Raw genomic sequence first — 25,561 nt, forward strand, 5'->3', positions numbered from 1 at the left:
CACGTAAGATTACGGCGTCTCTCATGGCCTAAGTCGCTTTGGGACGTTAAACCCCACAAACCAAACCAATCACGCAAGATTCCACCCTCGCTATCTTTCCTTGAATGATATGAAAAAAAAACTTGGGAGACTATTATGTTCCGCCTAAGAGTTGACGCCATAGCGAAGGATTTTTCTATTTTGCTTTCATTTTTGCAATTTTTCTTTGTTCAAATTTTTTTTTCCTGTTCTATCTACGCACCGTATTACCTTCATTAAATACCCATCTAACACGCCTAGTACCAACGGCCTTTCGTGGGCAACGTGTTCGTTATCCTCCGGACATGCAGAGGGCCCGGGTTTGAACCCTATGTGGCGACAAATTGAGTTTATTGAATTACTCATATTTTCCAAAATACCCTACTTATCGCGATGTCAGGTTACAGCGACTGCTTTTCGGAGCAATAAACTCAATTACCGCGTAATAATCGGGCAGCGTGAGCAGCATGCGATTTCCCCTCCTCGGCGAGGGCGCAGGCTTGCGTCACCCAATTTACCCTCTCAGCTGGGGAAGCGAAGCCCAGCGGCGGAGACTTTCGGCTACTCTCGGCACTGCTCTGCTACTTTTGGCAAAGACGATATACGTGCGCTTGTGTGGCCTTAAACCCATAGCTGCAGCGGCTTGCACAGAACGATCTTAAAGCCATTGAATCTTGTTCCATTTCAGAGAGCACGATGAAGAACCGGCCGTCAATAAACCACCAAAGGTCAGTATATTCAGCAGTGAAGTACTTCCTACGAATGTGTAAGTTCCTAAACAGGTATTCTGGAGCTAAGTAAGAGTTTTCGTCGATATTAAATAAAAATCATGAGCTGAGTGCTTCCACTTAGACTGTCCCTTTATGTGCTAAAAACAAATACTTCTTATTTTACGTGCAGTCACGCACAGTATACGCGCACAATTGAGAGTAACCTGCACAAGGTACGCATGTAAACGATGAAAAGACTGTGTCTATGCTGTACAGACGTGATAATTTCTCCGCAGTCAAATCAGATTTAAGCACTTCCGCTGCTAGTGGCTACACTAGGTTGTTTACGGTAGTGGCAATCGGCGACCCGAAGTACTTTATGCGTGTTGTATTTGAAATTTCAAATTTCAAAAAAAAAAAAAATAAAATAAATAAATAAGTGGCAAGAGGACAGTTCAGTTTATTCTCTGTATGATTTCACAGACATCGCTCTGAAATTCTGATATCTGTGAACTAAGGTTGTGAGGATAAAGAAGAAACAAACATTTGCAGGGAGTATAAACTCGCCTGCGTTCTCTGAGCATCCCTAAATGGTGCGCACCTCCCTGAAAAATGATGCCTGTCATTGCAACTATTACAATCACCAACAAAATTAACGCTAAAGCGAGGGAGTCCTGCATTCAACGCGTTCATCGTCGCGATGTGTTCCTCGGAATGTGTCGAGAGTGATGAGATCCGAAGAACTGCCAAGGCCACAGTCTACATACTCCAAAGTTTCAGCTATTTTGCTAGCTTCGGACAGCAATCTGAAAGTGTAATGGAAGAAGGTAACAAATCCAGCGGGATCTTCTTGCGTCATTTCCTAAGCTCAAAATGAGTCGGTGTAATTTACGGTTATTTTGTGAAAATTGTTACCGAGATTTCACCCGTATGTGTGAAGGACAACGAGAGCTGTCGCAGATTGATTACAACATTCTTCTTTGCACATTCTTCTGACGTTGGTTTCTTACTGTTAACTCGTAAGTTCGACGGTTTCTGCGGAATGAATTCGGCTGACTATTACCGGTTGCACGCATTAAGATGAGCGAGATTTTCGTAGATACGGTATACGAGAAACCACCCATAGATATATATATATATATCTCAAAATTGGAGTAGGAACGGTGCCCTAGAATAACATGTGCAGTAATCTAAAAGCTTACAACTGATTATTTTTACAGCAATTACTTGTACAACGTTTAGTCGCCGCAGCATGATATATCCGCTAAAAAGCTCAAACCCTCCAAGAAAATATGCGAGGAGGCATCAGTTCACTGTAGTTTAAACAAGCGCACACGATTCTGAATGTTTCAAAAGTGTCATTACGTGAAAGCTCTGTGTCTTGGTGTCCCACAGCCCGAAAAGAAAATGGAAGAAATCGAAGACAAAGTCGGGGCAGGCAGAGTTGAAGTTAGGATGAAGAAGGAGGAGAAAGAGGGTGACGACGAGGACGATGAGGACTTCGAATTGCCCGAGCCTATCAAGGATGCCTTCGAGAAAGTGGCCTCCGAGGACGGCACGGTCTGCTGTAACACACTGCAGGCTTTTCTCAAGGAGCTGACTGAGCTAAGTACGTAAAGCTTTGGACACCGCAGTGGTTGCAACGTCAGTGTCGCCGTGAAAAATAACGGCATCAGGCATGCCAAGATTTACTCGATAACCATGTTGACCATACGTATAGCTGCTGGAGAGCAGAAGACACAGTGATGTTTCCATTTTAGACATCTATAACTATATTCTTTTTTTCCTCAATGTAGATGCTCGCGAAGAGAATTTATGACAATGCCGGAAGTACTTATCATATGCTTTCTTACTTTTAACGAGGCGACTACATTTTCCCGGGCGGTTTGTAGGAAACAAATAATTCCTTGCCGAGTTGTATCAACCTGTGTGAAACGATTGTTCTTATTATTCTTTTCAGTCGACGAGCCCCTGGAATTCTCGTTGGATACGTGCAGAAGCATGGTGGCTCTCGTTGATGTATCCTTTTCTACAAGAACTTAGCACTGAGGCATGATTTTGATGCTTTTGTCACTCTCCTAGCCTCGAAGCAATTTGGCAATGGAAGCCATTAATATTATGCACGAAATTCCATGTCATACAGCGAAATCGCTTTTTTCGATTGCCATTTTCAATGAAGCTTTCGTGGCAGTTCCGCGAATTAAGTCACTGTCCGGAGGGCGTGCAAGTTTCTTTCGAACACTTCTTGAATCGGAACTTTTCGCTTTATGGTTGACCTTGCATCCTTTAGTTTGAACAGTTCTCGCAAGCTAGGCTACGGAACATAATTAGACCTTGCATAGCCTGGCGGCTGCTAGAGCAATCATAGGTGATTAATTATAACGGCATTGAGCATAAAAAAGACCAAGTAATGGGTTATTTAAGCACAACTAGTGTCAACAGACAAATATCTCTCCTGAAAAAAAGCTATATTTCATTCCTGAAGAAGGCTCATGTCACCCTTGACGTTTTCATGACAGCAAGATTACACCGGTACGCTGGGCTGGGAAGAGTTCAGCAAACTTTTCATACTCGTCATAGCGTGGCAGGCAAGTATGCTAAAATTCATCGCTAACGCAGCAGACTAAACAAGCGAAACCCATGATAACCCATCAGCTATAATACAGAGTATACTTATGGCGAAGCCTGAAGCACAAAAAAGGCAGGGATGTGAGAGAGACACAGGACCCAGGACGTCCCTTTCTTTTTTGCGCTTCAGGCTTCGCCAGTGAGGATACTCCATTAACTAGCCAAAAAAACAGCAGCCTTGCTGAGAGAGAGAGATTCTACTGATGGCACTATAATGTTTTAAACAATACTAGAACAATGTGTCAGATACTGTTTGTGGCTGCCAAAATTGTACCCCGGTTCTCAACAGGGCGTTCAATGTCAAACGAGAAATTTAATTACAAATTTCAATTCCAGGAAGCTTTTAAGGAACACGACAAGGAAAAGAAGGGCTACCTCAGCACGTACGCATTAAGGAAGGCTCTTCGTTCCGCAGGTGAGTTTAGACCATCTCAATGTTCAAACTCACATTTGGTAAATCAGATAAATATATACATTTTTTTTCGTATGAACTTGGAAAAAGCTCTTTCAATATAAGTCAGTTAGGTAGTAGAGAACTAAGCAGAGTGAACAAGTTTGGATGTGAAGCCTCAGTGCTCCATACAGCTATTCTATGTGTTCGTTCTCTTGTGGATACGTTGAGGTAGTAGCGCACTTCTGCTTGATGTTCTTGAACAATAGCATCTTAATTCTTGCCTTCTCTGTAGCATGAGCCATAAGCAAAGGCTAATATGTTTGTGAAGGATGGGTAAATGCAGGGGTCTCGGGGGGTGTGAGATCCCCCACCAGTATTTAAGAGCAGTCTAAAATAAAAAAAAAATTATCAGCGACATATGATCATGCCCTCTTTTGTTTTCAAAATTTTTTTGTTATCAAAATTTTATTGAAATAATGCTCTCGACCTCTCTCGACTTGTGAGGGTTACTATCTCTGAAATGAGAGCCTCGCGTGGGGAATATATAAGCTAGCTGAAAGTTCCTGTTATGTGTGTGTGCGTGCAGCGTGGTGGTGCCTTGCTTCGTAGTGTTTCTTTGGTGCAGTGTTTTGTGTACGAATGACATGATAGGCCTGGTCGCCATTGAAATGTTTGCCTTAATTATGTTCACTGCAGACGTTCGCTTATTGCAGCCTCTTGCCTTAAAACGTCACTGCATTTGTTCTGAGGATTACCAATTTTCACGGATAAATTAAATAAATTGGTTTACCGGAAAGGGATGGCGCACACTTTTTCCATAAACACCTGATCGTGCCGTAAGGAAAGAAGGCAGGAGTGAAAGCTGAAAGAGAGAAAGAGTGGCCGTAGTGGAGGACTACGGAGTAATTTCGACCGCCTGGGGATAGTACAGCACACGGACACCTCTCGTTTTCGCTACATCGAAACGCAGTCGCCGGCAGTCGGGTTTGAACCGATTGCTTCGGGACAGTAGTCGGGCGCCTTAACCACTGCGCCACCACGGCTGGGCTTGTTTTTTTTTTACATAGAAGTGCGTGTATTGTTGGAAACATTATGTTAGGGTGCACATTGTGTTCTAGGCCAACCGTTATCTTCTATGGCCACCTTGGCCCTATGTAGGCAGCCGAAGGTCGACCGATCTAAGGAAAGTAACCAATCGCGACCTCGGCCCCACATTTGTAGCACGTCGACGTTAGTCCAACGTAGGGCCGAGGTCAATGTTTCAGTTGGGTAGCCCCTCTGGCTCTCTGGAAACTAACCGGTGACGCTGCTGCCGGTGACATGTAATGTGATGCCACTTCATCGTGGGTGGCTCTGGGGCCTAGAAATCAGCCCTGTGTAAGTTGGCGTCTATTTCAGCACCACCATCTCGACGCTCTGAGTGTCTCAAACTTAACAGTGCTCTAGCCCCACCAAGAACCGACGGCACGGCCATAGACAATCAATGGGATCGTGTTCCGTAATTTCGTGATTCCCGCAGTGATTTTGAATGCTCTGCACAGTGTAACATTAGCTGTGCTAACTAGGAACTACAAACATTACTTCCGAAAACATCCAGGTTACTTTATGAAGGCAATGTTTTTCTGGTGTTGAGATTGTCGGAACGAGCTACTTATGATGCAGTGCTCCAATGCAGGATAATCATCCTACGCAACAGCAAGCATGCCGGACGTTGTGATCATGTCGTGAAGGTCCCTTTTTCTTCCTTCGCAGGCTACCACGTCAATCAGCATGTGCTGAAGGCTCTCATCTTGCGGTACGGCCACGACCGCAAGATCAGCATGATGGACTTCATTGGATGTGCCGTCAAGCTTATGTGCATGATCGGTGAGCATACGCAGCGGAGGTGTTTGTAAAAGAGTGACGCAACAATAACTCTATTTGCGCGCTCTGCCCACTTTCTTTTGCTTCCCGCTGAAATTAATTATTGCTGGTTTTTGAGCGCTCATCAGGGAAATACAAAGGCGAAATGCAGTCAAGCTTATGCAGGAATAAGCTTACTTAAGAAAGCTAGAAGAAACGAAGGAAGAGAATGAAAACAAGACAGAGTAGATGAAGAAGGGGAGGGGGCCAAGTGAAAGCGAACAAAGGCTAGCCGGATAAAAAGATGCCGCTACCATTTTTTCAAATGCACGACTAAAGTGTTAGATATAGGAATATTAAGTTTTTAGCAATGTTTATCGATTTATTAACAATGCTAAACACGTTCATTTTAGGTGACACAACACATTTTTCACATCTTGCATTAATGTATTGACTGTTCCACAGAATAACCGAAAATCATCCTTTCCAATACACAAGCAGCGCCATCTACTATGTGAATTGGGTAATAATGTTGCGGATTAAAAAACATTCACTATGTCCGGAATATTCATTACAACAGGTATCACATAATATAAAGATGTACGGCTGCGCGAGAGAAATCGTTTAACACCATCCGGAGTCCTATGTGACAAACAGATCGGCCGTATAGCCACCCAAATAATCACCATATTTACGGTTTCGAGGTATACGAAGGTCATCGGTGCGACTCCGACATATATTTTAGACTTTTCTTCAGATAGCACTTTCATTTAATAAGATTCCGAATCATTGACACAAACTTGAATATTCTGCACCAAACAGGTGACCCCAAATTTGTATCCAAATGATGGCATGGTATGGTTATCAGTCGAGGCACTTTGCGCTCACTGTTAGTGTGCACCTTCATATGATCATGCAATATCTATTTTGTTATCTTGTCGGCTCAGTCTGGCCTTCTAAATGGAACACGCGACCTTAGAAATAGTAGTAAGAGCTAACCTTTGTTTTAAAAAAAATGGCGAAATTAACGCGCTTTGAAGGAGTGAGGCGAGCTTTGATGATCATCACAACTTATTAAGATGTCAGTATTAAGTAGCCGGTTTTTCAATAATACGCCGCAATATTGCGCCTTTTGTGAATACCATAAAAATAACTGGACAAAGGAATGGAGTCGGAGCTTACGCGAAAGGACTTTCTCAATGCCTTCCCTGAGCCCAAATATGTAGATGCCACTTCCGTATTTGGAAATGTTGCACTCACAGCCAAAGGAGAATAAAATTTCCGACAATATTTTTGCTTTCAAGAGCCTGCATTGTGGTACAACTTAGATACAGGCGCAGACAGCGTATACGTTCGAATTAAAAGTTTAAGCTGCTTATACTCACTTTCGTTCTGTTAAATGCACTTGTTGAATGCACTTGCAAGTTTTCTACCCATTTGCATAGTGCTTCGCTCACGAACGACCGTGAGTAACTTCTGGTAGACAACATACGAAAAAGTGAGCGGCCATAAGCAAGCATCGTAGATCAGTGCATATTCTTGCATGTTCTTTTTGTCATCTATTACTTTAAAACTGGTATAGAACTCTGTTAGTCGCTATAATACCACTTATTTAACTTATTTATTTTTAGATATCTACGAAGCTTGGGATCCGGAAAACGAGAATGAAGTGACGGTCACTCGAAACGAGGTAAGCTGTGCACGCACCATGACATCTCGAGTTAGAGCGCCATAAAACCGCATATAAAAGACACAAATTTTTGTCTATTTCTTCTTCTTTTTTCAGTGGCTCAAGTACACGATGTACTGCTAGTCACGGCTGCTGTTGCAGACACTTCTGTACGGAGTGCAGGGCTGGAGTTTCTACTTCTTAGTCTGTATACTCGATTGTTGAATAAAAGCTATATGAGAGTTCCTCTGGCTAGTTTCTTTTTCGGTTCACTCCTTAAGCACTATTTAGAATGCTGAGCAAGTGTTTGAAGTGGGGAGAGAAAGATGTTTATTGACCTAGACGCCGTTATAACCTTATTAAAATGTTAGGGTAATAACCCTATAATGTAGTATTAATCAGGGCACCGTTGTATTAATATGTTATATTGGTCAAGGGATGGCCAGGTGTGCCCCCTGTATTGTAAGATGCACGCTGTAGGCAGAAATATATACAGGAGCAGGAAAAGAGATTTCAACGTGCCTATACACCTTTCCTAAGACAATTCGCAAAGTAGTATGCACTCGCAGTGGAACGTTTGTGCGAGTATGAGATCAGCAAAACCAACCAGCGTCGATGCATCAAAGACTGATAAGAATCAAGATCAGAATATCAAGATTCAAATGCGAGCTATAGAGAGTCGGTGCGCCTATTTGCATATTCTGGACAGTACAGCCCAATATCTAATTTAGGTTATGCTGAAATGTGGCAGATGGTCCTAAATAATGGACCGACAATTACCGATATCCCTCAAAATAAAAAAACATACGACAGCTGCCAGTAGGCACGAGTACAACGGAAAGGATAATGAAAGTGCAATCAATAAAATTAAGGACAGCAAGGGCATGCTGTGCAGAGGGCGTATAATCGGCGATCTCCCATGGCGACACGGTGGACTGTTTAAGAAGGAGCATAGCAAGGATCGACAAAAAATTACACAGGTTCAACGCTGCTGAACCGAGTGTGGGACGAAAGCTTTGGCTGCGGGTGACTGAGCGTTGCATCGAACACAACTAGCGTTCCGTTGAATGCATCAAATTTAACTGGCGTTTTAGGTGGTGGTGGTAAAGGCATTTGTTGCATCTAAATATGGGGGACACTTAAGCTCCGCCTTTCAGGGTATGACGCGATAGCGTAAGCTACCAGCCCACATATAAAGCCCTGCTTTAACCACGCCGCATGAACGTACCTTAGTGGCCTACAGGGGTAACGTAAATACCAGGGTCCTGGCAGGCTGATTCTGACATAACCGTCCCATGTGAAACGAAAGACCCAAGTTGGCAGCTCCTGCCATTAGCGGTTACGGAATACGAGTATACGCGATCAGTCGAGCTGGTTGACGTAGTGTTGCTTTCACAACAACAAGAAAAAAAAAAAGAACATGCACTGACAGCCGATTTAAGACAACTCGTGGTGTTGAACAGGGTCTATTCTCAGCCAACTTGTCCAAGCATCGTTCAGTCTCCGTTGTCGTTGTCCTTGCCTTCCTGAGTGATGAAAAAGCATGAAGCTTTACACCGTTAGTTACATCCACATTCATTCTTCAGGCATGCACTGGCTTGATGAGTCGAAAATGTGCCGTAGTGCTTGCACACCACGAAAAACACTAAGGCAGAATGGAGTGTCGGAGAAGCAGTAGCAGTTTAATGTCAGCTCTCAGACGTGATCAAGCAGCAACATGGTGCACTAAATGAAACAGATGGCCTTAAAACAAAATGGAATATACAGCGCCAAAAATAACACAAAGTAGTATGTCGCATCAGCAGTACGGTCCAGCTTAAAGATGAAAAATACACATAACAAAGCGTGAACTATTAACACATCGTTTTTTCGCATGTGTAGTTATTTACAAGTTACATTGTGCACAACTAGGTGTCCAAAATCAGGGGATACAAGTGAAAGAGTGTCTGCATGGAAACGAATGCGCAGAAGCCTCCACAACAATTAATGACAGCACTCTATACAAATACACTATTACATGAAAGTGTATTGTCTTTGGTGGAATGATCCGTTTACAAATAGCAGTCAGCGTGCACACCTCATGCCGAGGCAGTAAGATTACCATCAACCCAAATATTAGGCAACTGAAATGTATACATGCCACAAAACAACCCTTCATTAACAACAGCAAAAATGTCTGACATCTGAATATAGACCCAAATACCTAGCCTTTGTGCCTGTGTGCTGCCTTTGCATGAGCAGCAACATAACAAAATTTGGCCTTCCTCTGTCTCGTAAACCAATGAAGCCTAACTCATGGGGAGAAGGAAAACATTTCATCATATACAGCACCGCTGCACAATACCAAGAATGTTCTTTTTCATCAAGGATGAATCAAAGAAAGGGCTTGACCGATATTGTCTCTAGACACAAGTCTCTTAATAAAAGCCTTAAAAGGCATTCACACTCAAAAATAAGCAAGAACATGTTCCTATTATGTTCCAATGACTCTAGCCATGAACACCAGTGCCTTATCGCAATGATTCCACCCCTGCACGGTACAGTATTCCACAAGGCCTTCAAACGTATCGAAAAGTGTGTTGCAGGACTTTTTCTGAATGTACACATCGTCAAAAATTATAGTGCATGCACGCCCGGGTGCCGAAAAAGAAGCTCTTCGTTTCTTACTATTTCAAATAATTAAGAAAAAACTTATTTTCAAGGGAGCACACCTTCAACCAGAGCTGCAGTCTCCTGAATTATGTTCACATCAAAAACTGTCCAAATTATCTATAGCCCTTTTGGGATAAAAGTGAAGTTCCAGGTTTTCTTTGTTGCAGTTGCTGCAAAGGCAACCACAGCGTTCAATGCTGCTCAGCTTCAACCAGTGCAGCAAGTGACGACGATATATATGTGCTTATATCATTTACTATCTCGGCCAAGGTCCTCTGGCGACGTCGTTTTGCAGACTGCTGAAGTTTCTGGATGCCCTCTTGAAGCAGCTGGTACTTGTTTCGAGGCTGGGGATGTTCCTGGTGGCAAAATGGCAGCCAGTACAGGAAGCTGCAATATGCATTAGAAGCAGTTGAAAGAAATGCGTGCCAGACTGCATAACATCTGAGGTGAAAACAGAGTAGACTGATAACGTGAGAAGTTGTGCGAGTTGGTAGGTATTCATGCCAAATGAGCGCGAAAGAACACACGGAAGAGAAATTAACATAACACAAGCTTTTGCGTCGTGCTGTCTTCTCTTCCGTGTTTATTCTTTCATGCTCGTTTAGCATAAATACATTCATGTAACCTTGCCGCTACCCGTATATCACATGCATAGTACGCATTTTTCAAGCCGCTTATAATCACCTTTTTAAGCTCGTGAGTAAGCGCAATAAAAGAAAAGTGGTCATTTAAAAAACACTAATGAACACTTCTATTACTGTTCAATGTTAACAATACACTTAGAACTCGTGCACTTAATTTAAAGTTCTATTCGAACACTATATATACAAAGTGCTATAAAGTCCGAGAGGTGCAAGTGTATTCTATCAATGTATTATAAAACGAAACAGAAACGAGAACTGAGGAACGCCAACGAGGAATTCACAGCATGCTGCTGGGCTCGCAGAGGCGCGAGATGTCACCACCGTCTCGGCAGCATCATTTATTAACACTCCTTTTGACATATTTTATTACAGTCACGTAAATCCCGTAAAACTATGATTCACGCACCTACACGTCAGTAACAACTCCTCGAGTGAATTTATGCAGTTAATGCTGGTAAATGCGACGCAGTAACCGAAATGAACAGCAAAACTAACAGGAGGAAGGTTGTGCAGAATGCCACGCGCGCCCAAAAAGGAATTTAGATGCTCGCTTGCTCATCTTCCGAGTTAAAATTCCAAAGCGATGCAGCCAAAGGCCGTTCGAGCAGTGCTGCTACGAAACGTCTCTCTGGAGAAGCGCTGACGCAATTCGAGAAGCTTTGCATGACATAAGCTTTACTGCAGCCAACACAACGAGGTGCACCTACTTCTGACACATTAGAAACTACGTTCATGTTGTGTGCCGCTTCCAAATGGCAAGAATATGCGACGATACGTTTGCTCCCTACGTGTGACGATACAACAAAGACACCGCTGAACCGCCATCTTCCCGCACGCAAGCCCATCGCGTTCTGGAAGGTTCCGCCGGGTTTACAAGAGCAAGAAGGCCGCTAAAAAATAAGATGCACTATAATTAGTGCACAATAACTATGCCGCGTTCTTGTAAAGAAATCTAGAAGCTAAAGTTCCTCAACATAAGGACGATTTCATTTTTTTTTTTTTACTCAGTAGTTCCAATATTTACAATCCCATTTGAAGATGTCCTTCTAAGCGATTAGTGTCACTGGCAATGGGTTTCTGTCCCTGTTTGGTTCCAAGTAATACGACCATGGGATGGGCCTTGTCTCTGCGGTGTCAGCCATTCGCACTGTTTATAGCATGTGCGTCGATGTTGATATCGTCGTCTTACTTCCAAAATGGCATAAACTGTGGTGACAGCACAAAAAAACCCGATTCTACACCTGCGTTTCACATTTGCAGACCTGGCCTTACTTAGTAAACGCACAAAATCCGTTCAAGGACCGTCACCAGTGGAGGACAATTAAGCGGTAACCGCATGAGGCGACAAACCTCGGCGATCCTTCGTGCGCCGCCGCCGCCAACGCCTGTCGTTGCCGCTGGTGCACACCGCACGAAGCGACGAGACTTGGCAACAGACATGGCTACAGAGCGATTCGTTTTCAGTGTTGCTCGATTAATGGTCACAGTTCAATCATCTCGCGTCAATAAACCAGCAGAACATAGTTTTCAAGACTTAGTACAAAAAATAAAACAATAAAATCGCTAAAAAATCATATGGAAATATATTTTTAGCCCACTACATGTAGTCACGTGGCACAGAAAGCGCGCGCTTTTTCCATCTGCTATCGGGTTTCAACATTCAAGCATCGTCTGCCATGGAACCCAGGCGGAAAATTGCGATGTTCAGGACATTGTCCTGAAGCAATTGCAAGCCGGAACGCGCACGCATTGGGTTCGGCCTGTGTGGAAAAGCCGTTCAAAAGAGAGTGAATACTTCACAGCGGTAAGCCAGGATCTGCTGCAGATGAGGCAACAAGATTCATTGCCGCTTGAAACGTTTCAGGTGCAAGTCATGAAGAATGGGGATCCTATGCTATTCCACAAATATTATAGAATGTCACCAGATACATTCGATATGCTGCACAATATGGTAGCCGACCAGCTAACAAAGCATGGCTGTGCAGTGACCCAATTTCATCGGGGGAAGAACTTGCGTTGACACCGCCATGAGTGCCATCGATCGTGATCATATCTGTCACATTCGGTGCCATTTATATGCACTGCTGTTCGGCGATGGCATTTGAGTTGAGAAAGTTTCCTAGTGTATGTGGATGCTTGCGCACAACAATTTCTCCCCTAATTTAAGTGAACACATGCGAGAATAGACTTCATATTCCCAGGTACCTCTCGTCCGGGACAACATTTTGGGTGCTCCCTTTTGCGCCACGGTTCTAAAACCGGTACTGAAAGATTCGTGAAGTCAAGCGGCACCTGCAGATACCAATTTCGGATTTGGCGAGCGAACGTTGGGCAATTTCGGCCCTTTCTCGACCGCGCCGACGCGGGCACGACATGGATCTCTCCGGCCCTGAAGCAGGCTATGTAGTCGAAGGAACCACCATAACCGAAGCTGAACTCCTCGACAGGAGCTGAAAAATGCTTTCTCTGGAGAAGAAATTTGGACGCAAGCCGAAGATTGTTGATCAAGTTGCCGCAGGAGCCTCAAGAGGGACGCCATTGCCGCCACGTTCCTCTCTGCCAGTGACGCAGCCAGCCTTAAATACAGGGGCTGACCCAACTAATGAAAAGAATGCGACATCCAACAACGCCAGCAAAGCAAAGCCCCGACCACCACCCAAGATGAGGAAAGCCCTATACCACGGCTGCCAGGTGGGGAGTACAAGATTGTGTTCCGTCTCCGCTGCCCAGTCAAGCTCACGGATTTTGGCGTGGCTCAGCTACTGCATGCGGTTTGCACTGCACAGAAGATTCCGGGACCTGTGGTGGCCGAAAATGACCATCTGCGGATCCACCCGGAGAACAACACCTTCACCGTAAGCACGCCGGACGAGACGCGTGCCCGAACCTACGCAGCACTTAAGAGCATCAGCGTCAGAGAAAAAGCGTACGAGATGAACGCGTACGTTCCACCACCAGACGACTCAAGGCAAGGAATCGTCTTTAATGCTTACAGCTATGAAATGGACGAGGAGATTTATGCCGAGCTCTGGAAACGCAACCCCAACCTCAATGTGGTCGGCGGACGCCGGCTGGGCAAATCAAGACACATGATCGTCACTACAGCAGGAACGGAGCTACCCAAGTGGATCCGTTACCTGGTGTGTGACCGACTTTTTCTGTTCCACGACCGTGTGGAGGCATGCTATAACTGTCGGAAGACGAGGCATAGGACAGATGTGTGCCCGCTTCCTCGCCGCAATCTGTGTCGTCGTTGTGGCGCAGAGCATTCACCGCTGTCGGAAGGAGCCCAGCCTACATGCACCCCTAAGTGCATCATATGCACTGGGGGCCACAGTAATGGTAGCAGAAACTGCAAGTACCACTTTATTAAGCGCAAGTATGGCAGCAGCGTCGACACCGGCAAGCAAATGATCAGCGCTGACACCGGAAGCAAAGCAAGAATGGTCGAGCAGAAGAGCGAGGCAGGGCCAGATCCCGGAACCATCACCAACAACAGAACGGGTACAAGGCCCGTTCATCCTCCTTCCCTCCCCTGGTTAACGATCATGGACGGTCTTCGTCAGGGAACCGCAAGACTTGAAGGAAGAGGAGTTCCAGCCGGGGGAGAAGCCCATCCGTTGGACGCAAGTCCGTCGGGTGGAAACAGGACCAGGAAATAGAAGCCCTTCGTAAACAGGTGAGGGAGATGTCTAATACCATACTAGATCTGCAGTCCCAGATTAAGGAACGCAGCAAGGCAAAGCAAAAAGCGAGAGAGAAAGTGGTGGCATGCACGCCAGCAGTTATACCAGATCCAATAACGAACGCAGCCCACTCGATCGGAACGCAGAGTAGTGCCACGGGTGCTGCTGCTGGTGAAACGCAAAACCAAAACGCAATGGATACAGACACGGCGAACAAGCTCAAAAGGCAGGCCCCTCCCGAGAACAAGGAGGATGTTAACCAGAACGAGCCGAAGAGGAGGCAGGTACCCTCAGTGGAGGGCAGGTGCACTTTGAAGGCTAGGTCAGACCTCTTAACGCAGCTGAAGGAGCGCATGGATGCTCAGGATGCTAGGATCACCCCCTCGAAAATCGAATGGAAGCTAGGATCACCGCCCTAGAGACCAAAATGGAGCAGTTAATTGTGTACATGGACGGAAGATTCGATGAGCTCACGCAGCTCATATGTCAGAAATTAGGAATTCAAAATGGCACGCATCAATAAACGTGAAAAAATCACAGTGTGGCATTGGAACTGCAGGGGGTTCGGAAGGAAGAGGGGACACCTGCACCTTCACATCCAAAATGTCGAGGCGAAGCCCGATATAATAGCACTTCAGGAAAATAGGGGATTAGTTTCACTAACAGACTATAAGGCACATCATCAGTTAGGCGTGGCGGAGAAGCGTGATTTGCTCACCGCAATCCAAGTTCATAGGAATATCACAACGATCCAGCATGAGATAGATGAAGCTAAGACAGATTACACCTTAGTAGAAGTGGTACCCAAGAAAAAGGGGGAACAAAACTTATACATACTTAATGTATACAGTTCTTCTAAAGACAAAAGCGCGGGCGTCCTGGACCTCCTCAGGCGAGTGGCAAAGCTTGTGGGTAAGGCGCAGCTTGTCGTTGTTGGAGACTTTAACACGCGCCATCCAGCGTGGGGATATCTCAAAGGCGACCCGAAAGGAACGAAACTATGGGAAATCATTCAAGACCTAGGTCTAACCATCTTGAATGACACACAACAACCGACCTGTATAGGCAATAGCGTTAGTAAAGACACGAGCCCTGACCTCACAATGACGAGGAACGTTTGGAGGGCTGAATGGCTGAATACGGGAGTACCATTGGGCAGCGACCACTATGTGATCTCAGTTACCTTTTACACGGCGCAGCACAAATGCAAAACGCCTCCGGCAAGAATAACCGACTGGGATAGATTCCGAAAAATGAGGGAAGCGCGGACAGGCGGTGCAATTTCCGATTTGGATGCCTGGATAAACGATCTTAAGTAAGACGCTGAGCGGGCCACTGAAAGGTGGACACCACCGAAGAACACCCCACGGCAGACAAATGGCTCATGCACATGTGGGAGGCGCACGCGTCTCTTTTGGCCAGGTGGAAGTCGACCAAGCACAATAGGAAGCTCAGACTCCGCATTTCCAAATTGGAAAGGGAGATTGAAAATCACGCCAATGAACTCAACAGGCAACAGTGGGGGCAGATATGTGACGGGTTAAATGGGCAACTGGGAAATAAGAAATCGTGGCTTCTGTTGCGGCACCTTCTAGACCCGACAGACAAAGTCCGCGGCTCGGACACGCTTGAACCAGGTAGTACATCAGTACGATCGGACGGGCGAAGAACTACTAGAGGACTTGAAGGGTAGATACCTCAACACGACATTAGATGGGAAGGCACCCCCTTGATATATTGGGGCGGAGAATGAGGCACTAGACGCGGATATCGCCACCTCGGAGGTGATAGCTGCAATAGAGAAACTCCGGACGACCTCGGCGGCGAGGCCGGACGGAATAACTAACAAAATCCTTAGAAATCTGAATGACGATTCGGTCCAGGCTTTAAAAGAATATATGAACAACTGCTGGAAGGGGGGAATCCTTCCGCCGGAACATGCAAGAGTCACTTTTATACCGAAACCCGGCAAAAAGCTCAACATCGAAAACCTTCGACCTATTTCCCTACGTCGTGCCTGGGTAAGCTCATGGAGCACGTGTTTTTCACGCGTTTGCAGAACTACGTAGAAACCCATCGCCTCATGCCGCACACAATGATCAGACTTAGGCCGCATCTGTCCACGCAGGACGTGATGCTTCAACTCTCTAGAGAAATCATAGACTCAGGAAACGGTCAAGGCAGCGGGTCATCCTGGGTTGGATTTGAAGAAAGCGTTTGATAACATCTCCCACGAGGCTATACTGTCCAACCTCTCAGAACTAAACGTAGGGCGACACACCTACGACTATATAAGAGATTTTTTGTCCAACAGGACTGCAGAGCTTACCATAGGGGAACTCAAGTCAGAACGCATACCGCTGGGAAACAGGGGCATGCTGCAGGGGTCAGTGTTATCCCCTTTTCTATTCAATGTTGCGCTGATCACGCTCCCTAAAAAGCTTGACGCTATACACGGTATTAGACACACCCTATACGCTGATGACGTCACGATTTGGACGAGTCAGGGATCAGACGGGCAAATCGAGGAAGCCCTACAAGAGGCGGCAGACGTCGTAGATGCCCACGCCCGTTGGGCAGGACTGGAATGCTCCCCACAGAAGTCGGAGCTGTTGGTGATCCGTAACAACGGAAGGGTTTGCAAAACAAAGTCGAACAAGATACAGCTAAAAATCCAGGGAAACGAAATACCGGAGGTAGAAACGATACGGGTGCTTGGGATGTTTATACAATTAACAGGTGCAACAAGGTAATGCTGGAAAGGTTGTCAACCTCGATCCAAAAGACCATACGGTTAAATAAGCGCGTGGCGACTAGGCGACAAGGTATGGGAGAGCGCGATGCATGTCGGCTCGTTCAGGCTTTTGTCCTCGGTCGGCTCGTGTACGTATGCAACCCCCTACCTGGACCTCAAAAAGGCCGATAGTGAAAAATTGAATCGCCTCATAAGGCAGGCATACAAAGTGGCTCTCGGTCTCCCCAGAAACACGTCCACTGCAAGACTTCTATCACTAGGGGTCCACAACGCCCTCGAAGAGCTCATTGAGGCATAATTAACATTGCAAGAGCAACGGCTCAGGCAAACTGAGGCGGGGCTGTGTATCCTGAGAAGCTTAGGCATAAGGGGTGAAGACCCTTCAAGCCAGGTGATCTTGCCGGTAGAGATGCGTGAACGCATTCGGGTCAAACCACTCCCCAAGAACATGCAAGCGGATCGCCACGAACGTCGGAGGAGGGCCAGGGCGAAGACGTTAGGCAAAAGGTATCAAGGGGATGATAGTGCCATGTATGTCGATGCGGCAAAATACAACATTACAGGAAAGGAGGTTTTCGCTGTGAGCGTGGTCAGCATCCCCCGCAGGGTAGCAGCTACGGTGGTCACGGGCCGAGTAGAAGAGGCAGAAGAGGCAGCAATAGCCCTAGGAATTGTTCAAAACGGAACCAGCACTATTCTCAGTGATTCTAAAACGACCCTTCGCAACTTCGCCAGGGGTCGTATCTCTGCCACTGCATTCCAATTTCTTAGTGCGTTGCCAAAAGATAGGAACATAGTGGATCTCGTATAGGTCCCGGCTCACTCGGGCGTCCCGGGGAACGAGGCCGCTCACCAATATGCTCGAGGTTTTGTCAGCCGAGCTGGTGAGGGGATCTCTGACGCGGGTGCCCAACGGAGTGAGACTCTGGATACCTACCGGGCCATTACCACTTACTACAGAGCTCAGGGCGAGCCTGCCTCCTCCGTACACTTCGCTCAGCCGAGACCAGGCTACCATGTGGCGGCGGCTGCAGCTGAACCCTTGGACTTATGCCAAGATCTTTCCCGATATAGTAAGTCCGTACTGCCAACTGTGCGGCGAGCCTGCCACCTTAGACCATATAATCTGAGACTGCGCGGAGGATCCGCCTCCGGCAGATCTAGTACCATCTCCCTCGCTGGAACACTGGGAAGCTGTTCTCGCCAGCCAGGATCCAGACGTCCAGTCCCGGGCCTCGGCAAAAGCGCGAGAGGTTGCTGACAGACTTGGACGGCCACCTGGAGCAGCTGAATGCAGCTGCTCTCTCGTCCGGAATGACGATACCGGATGTCGCCATGGCATTCTGGGTTATCATAGAAACCACAAGAGAGGCGATACACCTGACTTGCCAAGTACTATGGGACGTGCTCACACCACTGTACATGAAGGTAAACAAACATATAGTGCAATTGATACATTATAATATAGGGCACAGAAAAATATTAGGTTGTGCGCCCGTGCAAACCCCTGTACTCACAATACAGGACCCCACGTGCTATCGCAGCAAAACCTGCCCTTTCAGCAAATGAGCATTTCTTTAACTAGACTCACGCATATTAAACTACACTGTGCCATAAATATTTTTACTTGTTTGCCTATGCCTCACAGGCTTCAGTTATGTTATATATAGTTGATATTATTCCAGCATCATTTCACCAAGGACAAATATATGATATAATTTTATGCCAAGCACTTTTTGCTACTATATGGCAGTGCTACTTATCTAGCTACCATATTGCAGTGTTCAAACAATAGAAGGCAAAGCAATGCAACAGGACTTGTATGATAAATACATTAGCATTCATGATGCACTTCAGTATGTATTGCAGCAATACAGAATGTCTTATTACAGCCTCCAACAGAGCATGAATGAAGAGAAATCCCAGCAGGATTGTGGCATTAGTGGCAGTTTCCCAACTGCTTAGGTGCAGTTGACAGGTAACGTACAAATTAAGCAGCCCAAAAATTCTGGAAGCCTGTACTTCAACTACAAGGTATGACAGCGTTGGCTGTATTTAATTTAGTACAATACTTAAGGAATTTGCATCTTTGTGACCGTATTATCATGTGCACTGCTGCACTCACTTAACGGCAGTTCTATATGCCTTTTTACAGAAAACCTACTCCATAGTGTTAATGGCCGTTGTGGACAGTAAATACCAGTTCCGGCTGGTAGACATTGGTGCCCCTGGATGCCTGAGCGACGGAGGGATATTGAAGGACTCGCCGATTGGCAAGAGGCTAGAAAAGGGAAAGCTCAACTTGCCAAGGGCAGCTCTGACACAACTGTGCCTCATGTGTTTGTCGAGGATGAGGCATTTCAGCTCTGCCCCGACTTTATGTGTCCACTGCCAGGCAGCCGGACAAAGAATGAAGTAGTAGTTTTTAAGTGCCGCCTGAACCGTACAGGGTATGTACTGCACAGTAAAAATGTCACTACTTTGGTGCTGCTCAAGCTTGTTATGCCAGAGATTACTCTTAAATGACAGCAGAAAGAACACAAACGTAAAGAGAGATGTACCTGCAAGTGTCATTTTGTCATATTCACAACATCTGCATCAACTGACTGCAGTCTCTCTCTGTAATGATAGAAGTGAGTAGTCTATTCTAGTTTTCACAGTGGTGTTTCTGGCAAAGAGAAAGTTTTACTGCAATGCAGAATGAGTATGCTTGTCTTGCTGAAGCGGTGCTATAAAAAAAAATCTGGCTTTGTGTTTTGCAGGAGGTGTGCTGAGAATGCGTTCGGCATTCTTGCTTCCCGGTGGAAGATATACGATTGAACTATCCACCTCAAGCTGACAAATGTGGACAAGGTTGTGAAAGCAACGTGTGTATTGCACAATTTCTTATCCACAGAGCCTGAAGCAAGATCGAATTACTGTCCTGTTGGCCATGCAGACTCGACAGATGTTTGGCAAGGTATCAGAGGGGGCATGGAGGAGTGAGGTGCAGGGCAGTGCAGCTATATTTGAGCTGCAAGGAGCAAGGGCCCGCAAAAGCTCGCAAGTTGCCGCTAATGTGCGGAAGAGTTTTAATTTTTTTTCTAATGAGGGCCAGGTACCTTGGAAATAGAGCCAGCCTGGAGTACAGAGGCCAGCGCGGTGCCAGCTGCCATGAGTGCTGAAGGGCCTTTTCATGCAGTTACTGTATTTTCTGGTGTATAAGGTGCAGTTTTTCTCACTAGAATTTGTTGGTGCGTCCCATGCAATAATAATGATAATAATCATAATTGGTTCACAGGAAAGGAAATGCACAGTCTGTCACACTTGTTCCTGAATCGCAAGGTAAGGGAAGGGAGGAAGGTAAGAGTGAAAGTGGAAAGAGAGAAAGAGGAGTCGTAGTGGGGGCTACGGAGCAATTTCACCCATCTGGGGATCCTTAACGTGCACTGACGTCGTATAGCACATGGACGCCTCTTCGTTTCACTCATTATGTACATTTTTTTTATGCAACACTCCTAGGCGAACTCTGGTAAACCAGCGGCGGTAACGGCTTTCGGTCATCTCATAGGTATGAACGTAGTATGAACGGCCAAAACATGGTGACATCTGTGCTCGTTGCTCTCCTGCACTGCCAAGACAAACTAAGAGTTTTCCAGTTCTCATTTGCAACAATGTTTGATGACTACTGCATGTGCTTTCCTCTCCTTGCTTGTACTGCGCCCGACAACTGAGCACAAAGATGATCAGAGGAGCAATTGAGTTTACGAGTGCGAAGGGAATGTCTGAGCACTGCTGCCACCAGAAATCGGCAAACTTTTTTATAATGTATTAAAGATGAAGCATTTAAAGACTTAGTGTTGCTGCTCTGCCTATGTGGCAGTTGTTTGCAGAGTTATGCCTCAATTTTTAAACCATTTTTGCTACATAAGGAATGTCCTCACAGTCACAGAAAAATTTTTAATGGTCACACAAGTATGTGTAGTAAGGTCCTATTGTCCTAACAGGGCAAACTGAGATGCAGTTTATACAAGGACATGTCTATATACCAACTTTTTCGTTGAAAGCCTCTAAATAATAGGCATGTGTCTTATAGACGAGAAAATATGGTATGCTCATTTCACATCCACTGGAATTGCAATCTGGTGTCACTGCTGCATCCTGCCTCCATGGAAATGGGCCAATACGGAAGGTCTCATTTGAGCTAAGAGAAGCTGAAAATACCATGAATAGTTGCTTAAATATGAAAACAATCTGCCCACTGGCATTTGTACTATTTTAATATCCCAGAACAAAATAAAGTACTGTGAAAAAATCATGTTAAAAACTTGTAAATTGCACTGTGCAAAAAAAGTCACATGTCCCAACCATGTAAACTGCCTGCTGCATTGAGTATAGAAATTACTCAAAAAGTAATGAAGAACAACTCTTTCTGCCTCGCATAAAAATAGCACAACAGGAATTAGAATGTGGGAGTGACTTATGCCTGCACTGAGCAGATCACATGTGAGAGAAGGTGCAAATTACCTTTCACAGCACATTACAGGATCAAAAATACATAAATGACCAGCTTATCTTGATTAAATATGTTATAAACAAGTCAATGCACCAATAGTCTAGAATAAATATTACAAAAAAGAAGTGAGAATTCACATATAACTTTGGTACATCTCCAGTAAAAGCACGTGCAAACCAATGGCGACAACTGCTTTAATAAGCTTTGCACTTGAGGCAGGAAATGAGGTGTGTCGAGATGATCAGCACAGACCCCTTATTATGAATTTTTTCACTGTAAGTCCCTGCCATGAAACAGCTAGTACAAGCATGCAGTACAGTGCTATAATGATTATAAATTACTTCAGCTATTGCACGTTCCAATATTGCATAATGCCCTTTAAAACTCACTGCAGTACCAACCTGCATGGCTAAAAGCACAAGTTAAAGAACAGCAGCTGATGATAAAAGCCTATGGCCCACAATGCACTGCATGCATTGCCAGTAAACAAGTTACAGTATCAGAATTACTTCACTTATTTCATCTTGTGACAATAATAACGCTCATACAACACAGAGAACTAATTACAAATTGCATTTTTCCTTCAAATACCATTGCCAGTTGGAATAACCCACCTGCTCTCTCCAGCCCTATAGTAATATTCAGGCAGTGTTTTTTATGTTGCAAATCGTTTGATAGCTACAGCAACCACTCTGCATATTTCACGCATGTTGACTTCATCTTGTCCTTGTATTGTGCAAGTCCAGTGTACATTATCATTTTGCAGTTCTAATAAATATTTGACCATATTTTGTATAGTTATATTTTTATGCTTGCTTTTATATTACTGATATATGTTTTCTATATGTTGCTCTTGCTTGAGTACTCAGTTGGGATACTGTGTAAATAAATGAATGAACAGAAAAGTTGGATGGGGGCTAGTGAGTTGGTTGACTACAACGGGAGATGCAGAAAAGGTACTGGCTACCGTATCTGAGCGACTTGGCTGGATTTGGCTTTGGAGTAAAAAAAAAAAAAAAGAAAGCCTTAATGCGTTTTCTTATTTCGACTCAAGATATCCCCACTGCAGTTTATGTTTGCATTTTCGTATGGTCAACTAAAAGTGTCAATGCGAGGCAAGGAGTGACATCCCGCAAATTGCTGGCGTTTATGGTACGTAAGCGTCCACACACTGTACTAAAGGTCTCTATCTTCAAAACCAAGTAACAACGATTTGATTGACTGGGGCCCATTGTTGAACAATACTCTGAAGGTACACTTAGTGACAACAAGGTAGCATATATGTTTTGTTAGGGAGTGTATTTTCAGGATATATGAAAATGTAAGCATGGTCCTACTATATTCTAGGAATGATTCGTTTGTGTCTACATAAACACTGCTTATAGGTGATGTCCTATAAGCATCAGTTGAAAGAGACAAACCTGAATTATGTACAGGGTCCATTTGCTTTAGATAAGGTCTTGCTGATCTGTATACTATGCAGCCATAATCTAGGCAAGAGTGAACGACAAAGCGGTAGATGTGTAAAAGGCAGGTCCGGTCAGAGCCCCAGTGTTTGCGTGAGAGGATTGAGTGGTGGTGGTGGGCCATTAAAGATTCTGCAGAATTGATTATATTGACGGATTTGGAAGCTTTCTCTTTGAGGGTGTTTATATGAGAAAGGAAAAAGGGCTTTCAGTCAAAGGTTATACCTAAAAATTTGTGTTCGTGTTTTACTGGTAGTAAGATTTCATTTAGGCACATAGTGGGGTCAGTGTGTAGCCCTCGTCTAAGAGAAACTACTGCGATGCTTTTTTTATGGCATTTATATGCGGTAGAAATGTTCGCTTTTTATCAAAAATAATGCCCAGGAATTTGTGCTCGCTTTTGATAGGTAATACAGATTCTATTAGGTGTAGGTAAGGGTCGGTATGCAAGCCTCGTTTGAGTGAGAACAGAACAGCCATTGATTTCTGTGGGTAAAACTGGAATCCATTTTTGTCTGCCCATGCGGCTAATCTATTTATTGTCAACTGTATTTGCCGCTCGCAAGTTGATATGTTAGAGGATATGCACGCAATCTGGAGATCATCAACATAAAGTGAACACGTGATGTGTTTTGGGATTATTCTGCATATTGAATTCATTTTTACAGCGAACAGAGTAGTGCTTAAAATATACCCTTGTGGTACTCCGTTTTCTTGAGTGAAGGTCCTTGAGAAAGTTGAGCCCAAGCGTGCATTGCATGAATGATTTGAAAGGAAATCCTTTAGGTAGTTCAACATGCTGCCCCGTATACCTAGATCTGCAAGGTCGCACAGAATGCCAAACCTCCAAGTTGTGTCAGTGCGGTCCGATACCTCCAAGCAAGCCGTACCCCCTCCGGTATCATCACCGCCTTCAGCTCCTGGCAACGCTGATGATCGAAGCGATGCAGGCCTGTATTCCATTCCATCCCTGATCTGGAAGAGGCACCCGCTTTTGTACACGAAGCAGCAGAGCTTTGGGGTGCCTCGAAGACAAAATTTTTCATTTCGAAATACTCTGAAATAAAAGGTTTGGTGGGCAAAACGAGAGCACTCCAATACGTGATCTTTGTCTCCAAAGTGTTATGCGTCATATCACGACATATTTTACGTTATGTAAACACCAGTGTAAACTCAGACAAATGGTTTAACTGAACATACGAACAGAACTCTCACGAATATGCTTTCAATGTACATCGCATCGGACCATAAAAACTGGGACTGTGTTCTTCCGTTCGTCATATATGCCTTCAACACTGCCAGGCATAAGACCACAGGATACAGTCCATTCTTCCTTCTGTACGCCCGCTCCCCTGGACACACTCTCAACACCACCCTCCCATTTTCTGCTGAAAACGACCCATGCTTAGCCGAAACCCTTTGCCTGGCTGAAGAAGCGCGGTGAATAGCCCAACTGAGGACTATGGCAACACAAGAGCGATCAAAAGCTCGCTATGACGACCATCATCACCAGATCATCTACTTCCTCGTTGACCGAGTCTGGCTTTGGAAATCAATGAGAAAGCGTGGCTTACACCAGAAAATGCTGGCACGCTACACTGGACCATACGTGATCTTAGAACGACTCGGCGAACTTTACCGGATTGCACGCCTTACAGCTAGTGGACGATGTTCGGCAAAAACTGAAGTTACACATGTCGTCCGTTTGAAGAAATGCCACTCTCGTGATAACACCTGACTCGACCGGAGGCTTCGTTTGCGAAAGGGAGGCAAATGTTATAGTCCATACGGTAAATGAAGATGAGGAACTCGTAGGTAGTTGGACGAAGAAGAGGAGAGTGGGAGTGGAAGTGCCGCCTGTTTCGTGTGGACCATTTCTTGGGCTCAAAGGATAATTACACAGAGACAAGAGTGTTACAATATATATATATATATATATATATATATATATATATATATATATATATATATAGGCTCCGTGGTTTATAGTTCCAGTAATGTTTCAAAGAATCCCTCACAGTGTGCACTTATACTGAATATTACATCAAATTTAAGCCCATACAGCAGTTTGCTTCACATGCATGGCAGCTAAGGTGTGAATGCATGCTTTAGTAAATAATACCTGTTCGTATTACCGTGTGCTGCACTAAACAAAAAAAAATTGCAACGGCTGCATGCAAGGCATTTAAAGTGCTCTTCTGAAAAACAAGTTATTGCATTACACCAAGTAATGTTATTATTGTGTATTTTGTTTAGCACAAGAACGCTGGTCTGGCAAAAGCTCACAGAACTGCTGAATACCGAGTTCAAATGCTCAATGACTACAGTTCAGGTCGAGAACAAGTGGAAATCTCTCGATCGGGTTTGTGAAAAGACCAAGAAAGACAACGGCTCTTCCAGGTGCCATCGGGCAACCTGCGAGCATGAAGGGTAAGTTGCTGTTGTTTCTGGAGCTGTGCAGTGGTACTGATCATGCACAGAGCTGGTTGCAGTCCTCGAAAAGGAGCACAGCGTCAACCTGAAGTTACTGCTCGAACTCGGCAGAGCAATGCTATCTGGTGAAAGAGCAGAGTAAGTGAAAATTACACATTTTGTACAA

General features: G+C 44.9%; 2 protein-coding genes across 4 annotated transcripts in view; one reads left to right on the forward strand and one right to left on the reverse strand.

Moving 5' to 3' along the window:
• Positions 1-7,506, forward strand: part of LOC146196653 (calpain-A-like) — a 35,996-nt gene extending 28,490 nt beyond the window's left edge. Inside the window, exons 11-18 of one of the 2 annotated variants that reach the window (XM_084598416.1) lie at positions 707-746; positions 2,124-2,337; positions 2,689-2,747; positions 3,248-3,316; positions 3,693-3,771; positions 5,503-5,616; positions 7,224-7,282; positions 7,379-7,506. In XM_084598416.1, the coding sequence (XP_084454542.1) occupies positions 707-746; positions 2,124-2,337; positions 2,689-2,747; positions 3,248-3,316; positions 3,693-3,771; positions 5,503-5,616; positions 7,224-7,282; positions 7,379-7,405 (661 nt within the window). In that variant the 3' untranslated portion in view covers positions 7,406-7,506. Of the gene's footprint in view, positions 1-706; positions 747-2,123; positions 2,338-2,688; positions 2,748-3,247; positions 3,535-3,692; positions 3,772-5,502; positions 5,617-7,223; positions 7,283-7,378 lie in introns of those variants that run through there. The other variant, XM_084598415.1, reaches the window with a different exon arrangement.
• Positions 7,507-8,762: 1,256 nt separating this feature from the next.
• LOC146196654 (uncharacterized) overlaps positions 8,763-25,561 on the reverse strand; it is a 61,602-nt gene continuing 44,803 nt past the window's right edge. Inside the window, exons 2-3 of one of the 2 annotated variants that reach the window (XM_084598417.1) lie at positions 18,169-18,344; positions 8,763-10,303 (exon numbers count right to left, since the gene is read on the reverse strand). In XM_084598417.1, coding sequence (XP_084454543.1) covers positions 10,105-10,303; positions 18,169-18,344 — 375 coding nt within the window. In that variant the 3' untranslated portion in view covers positions 8,763-10,104. The remainder of the gene's footprint in view (positions 10,304-18,168; positions 18,345-25,561) is intronic. The other variant, XR_014706134.1, reaches the window with a different exon arrangement.

The sequence above is a fragment of the Amblyomma maculatum genome, chromosome 3, assembly GCF_055883805.1.
Source record: "Amblyomma maculatum isolate TAMU_Amacu chromosome 3, ASM5588380v1, whole genome shotgun sequence".
Classification (NCBI taxonomy): domain Eukaryota; kingdom Metazoa; phylum Arthropoda; class Arachnida; order Ixodida; family Ixodidae; genus Amblyomma; species Amblyomma maculatum.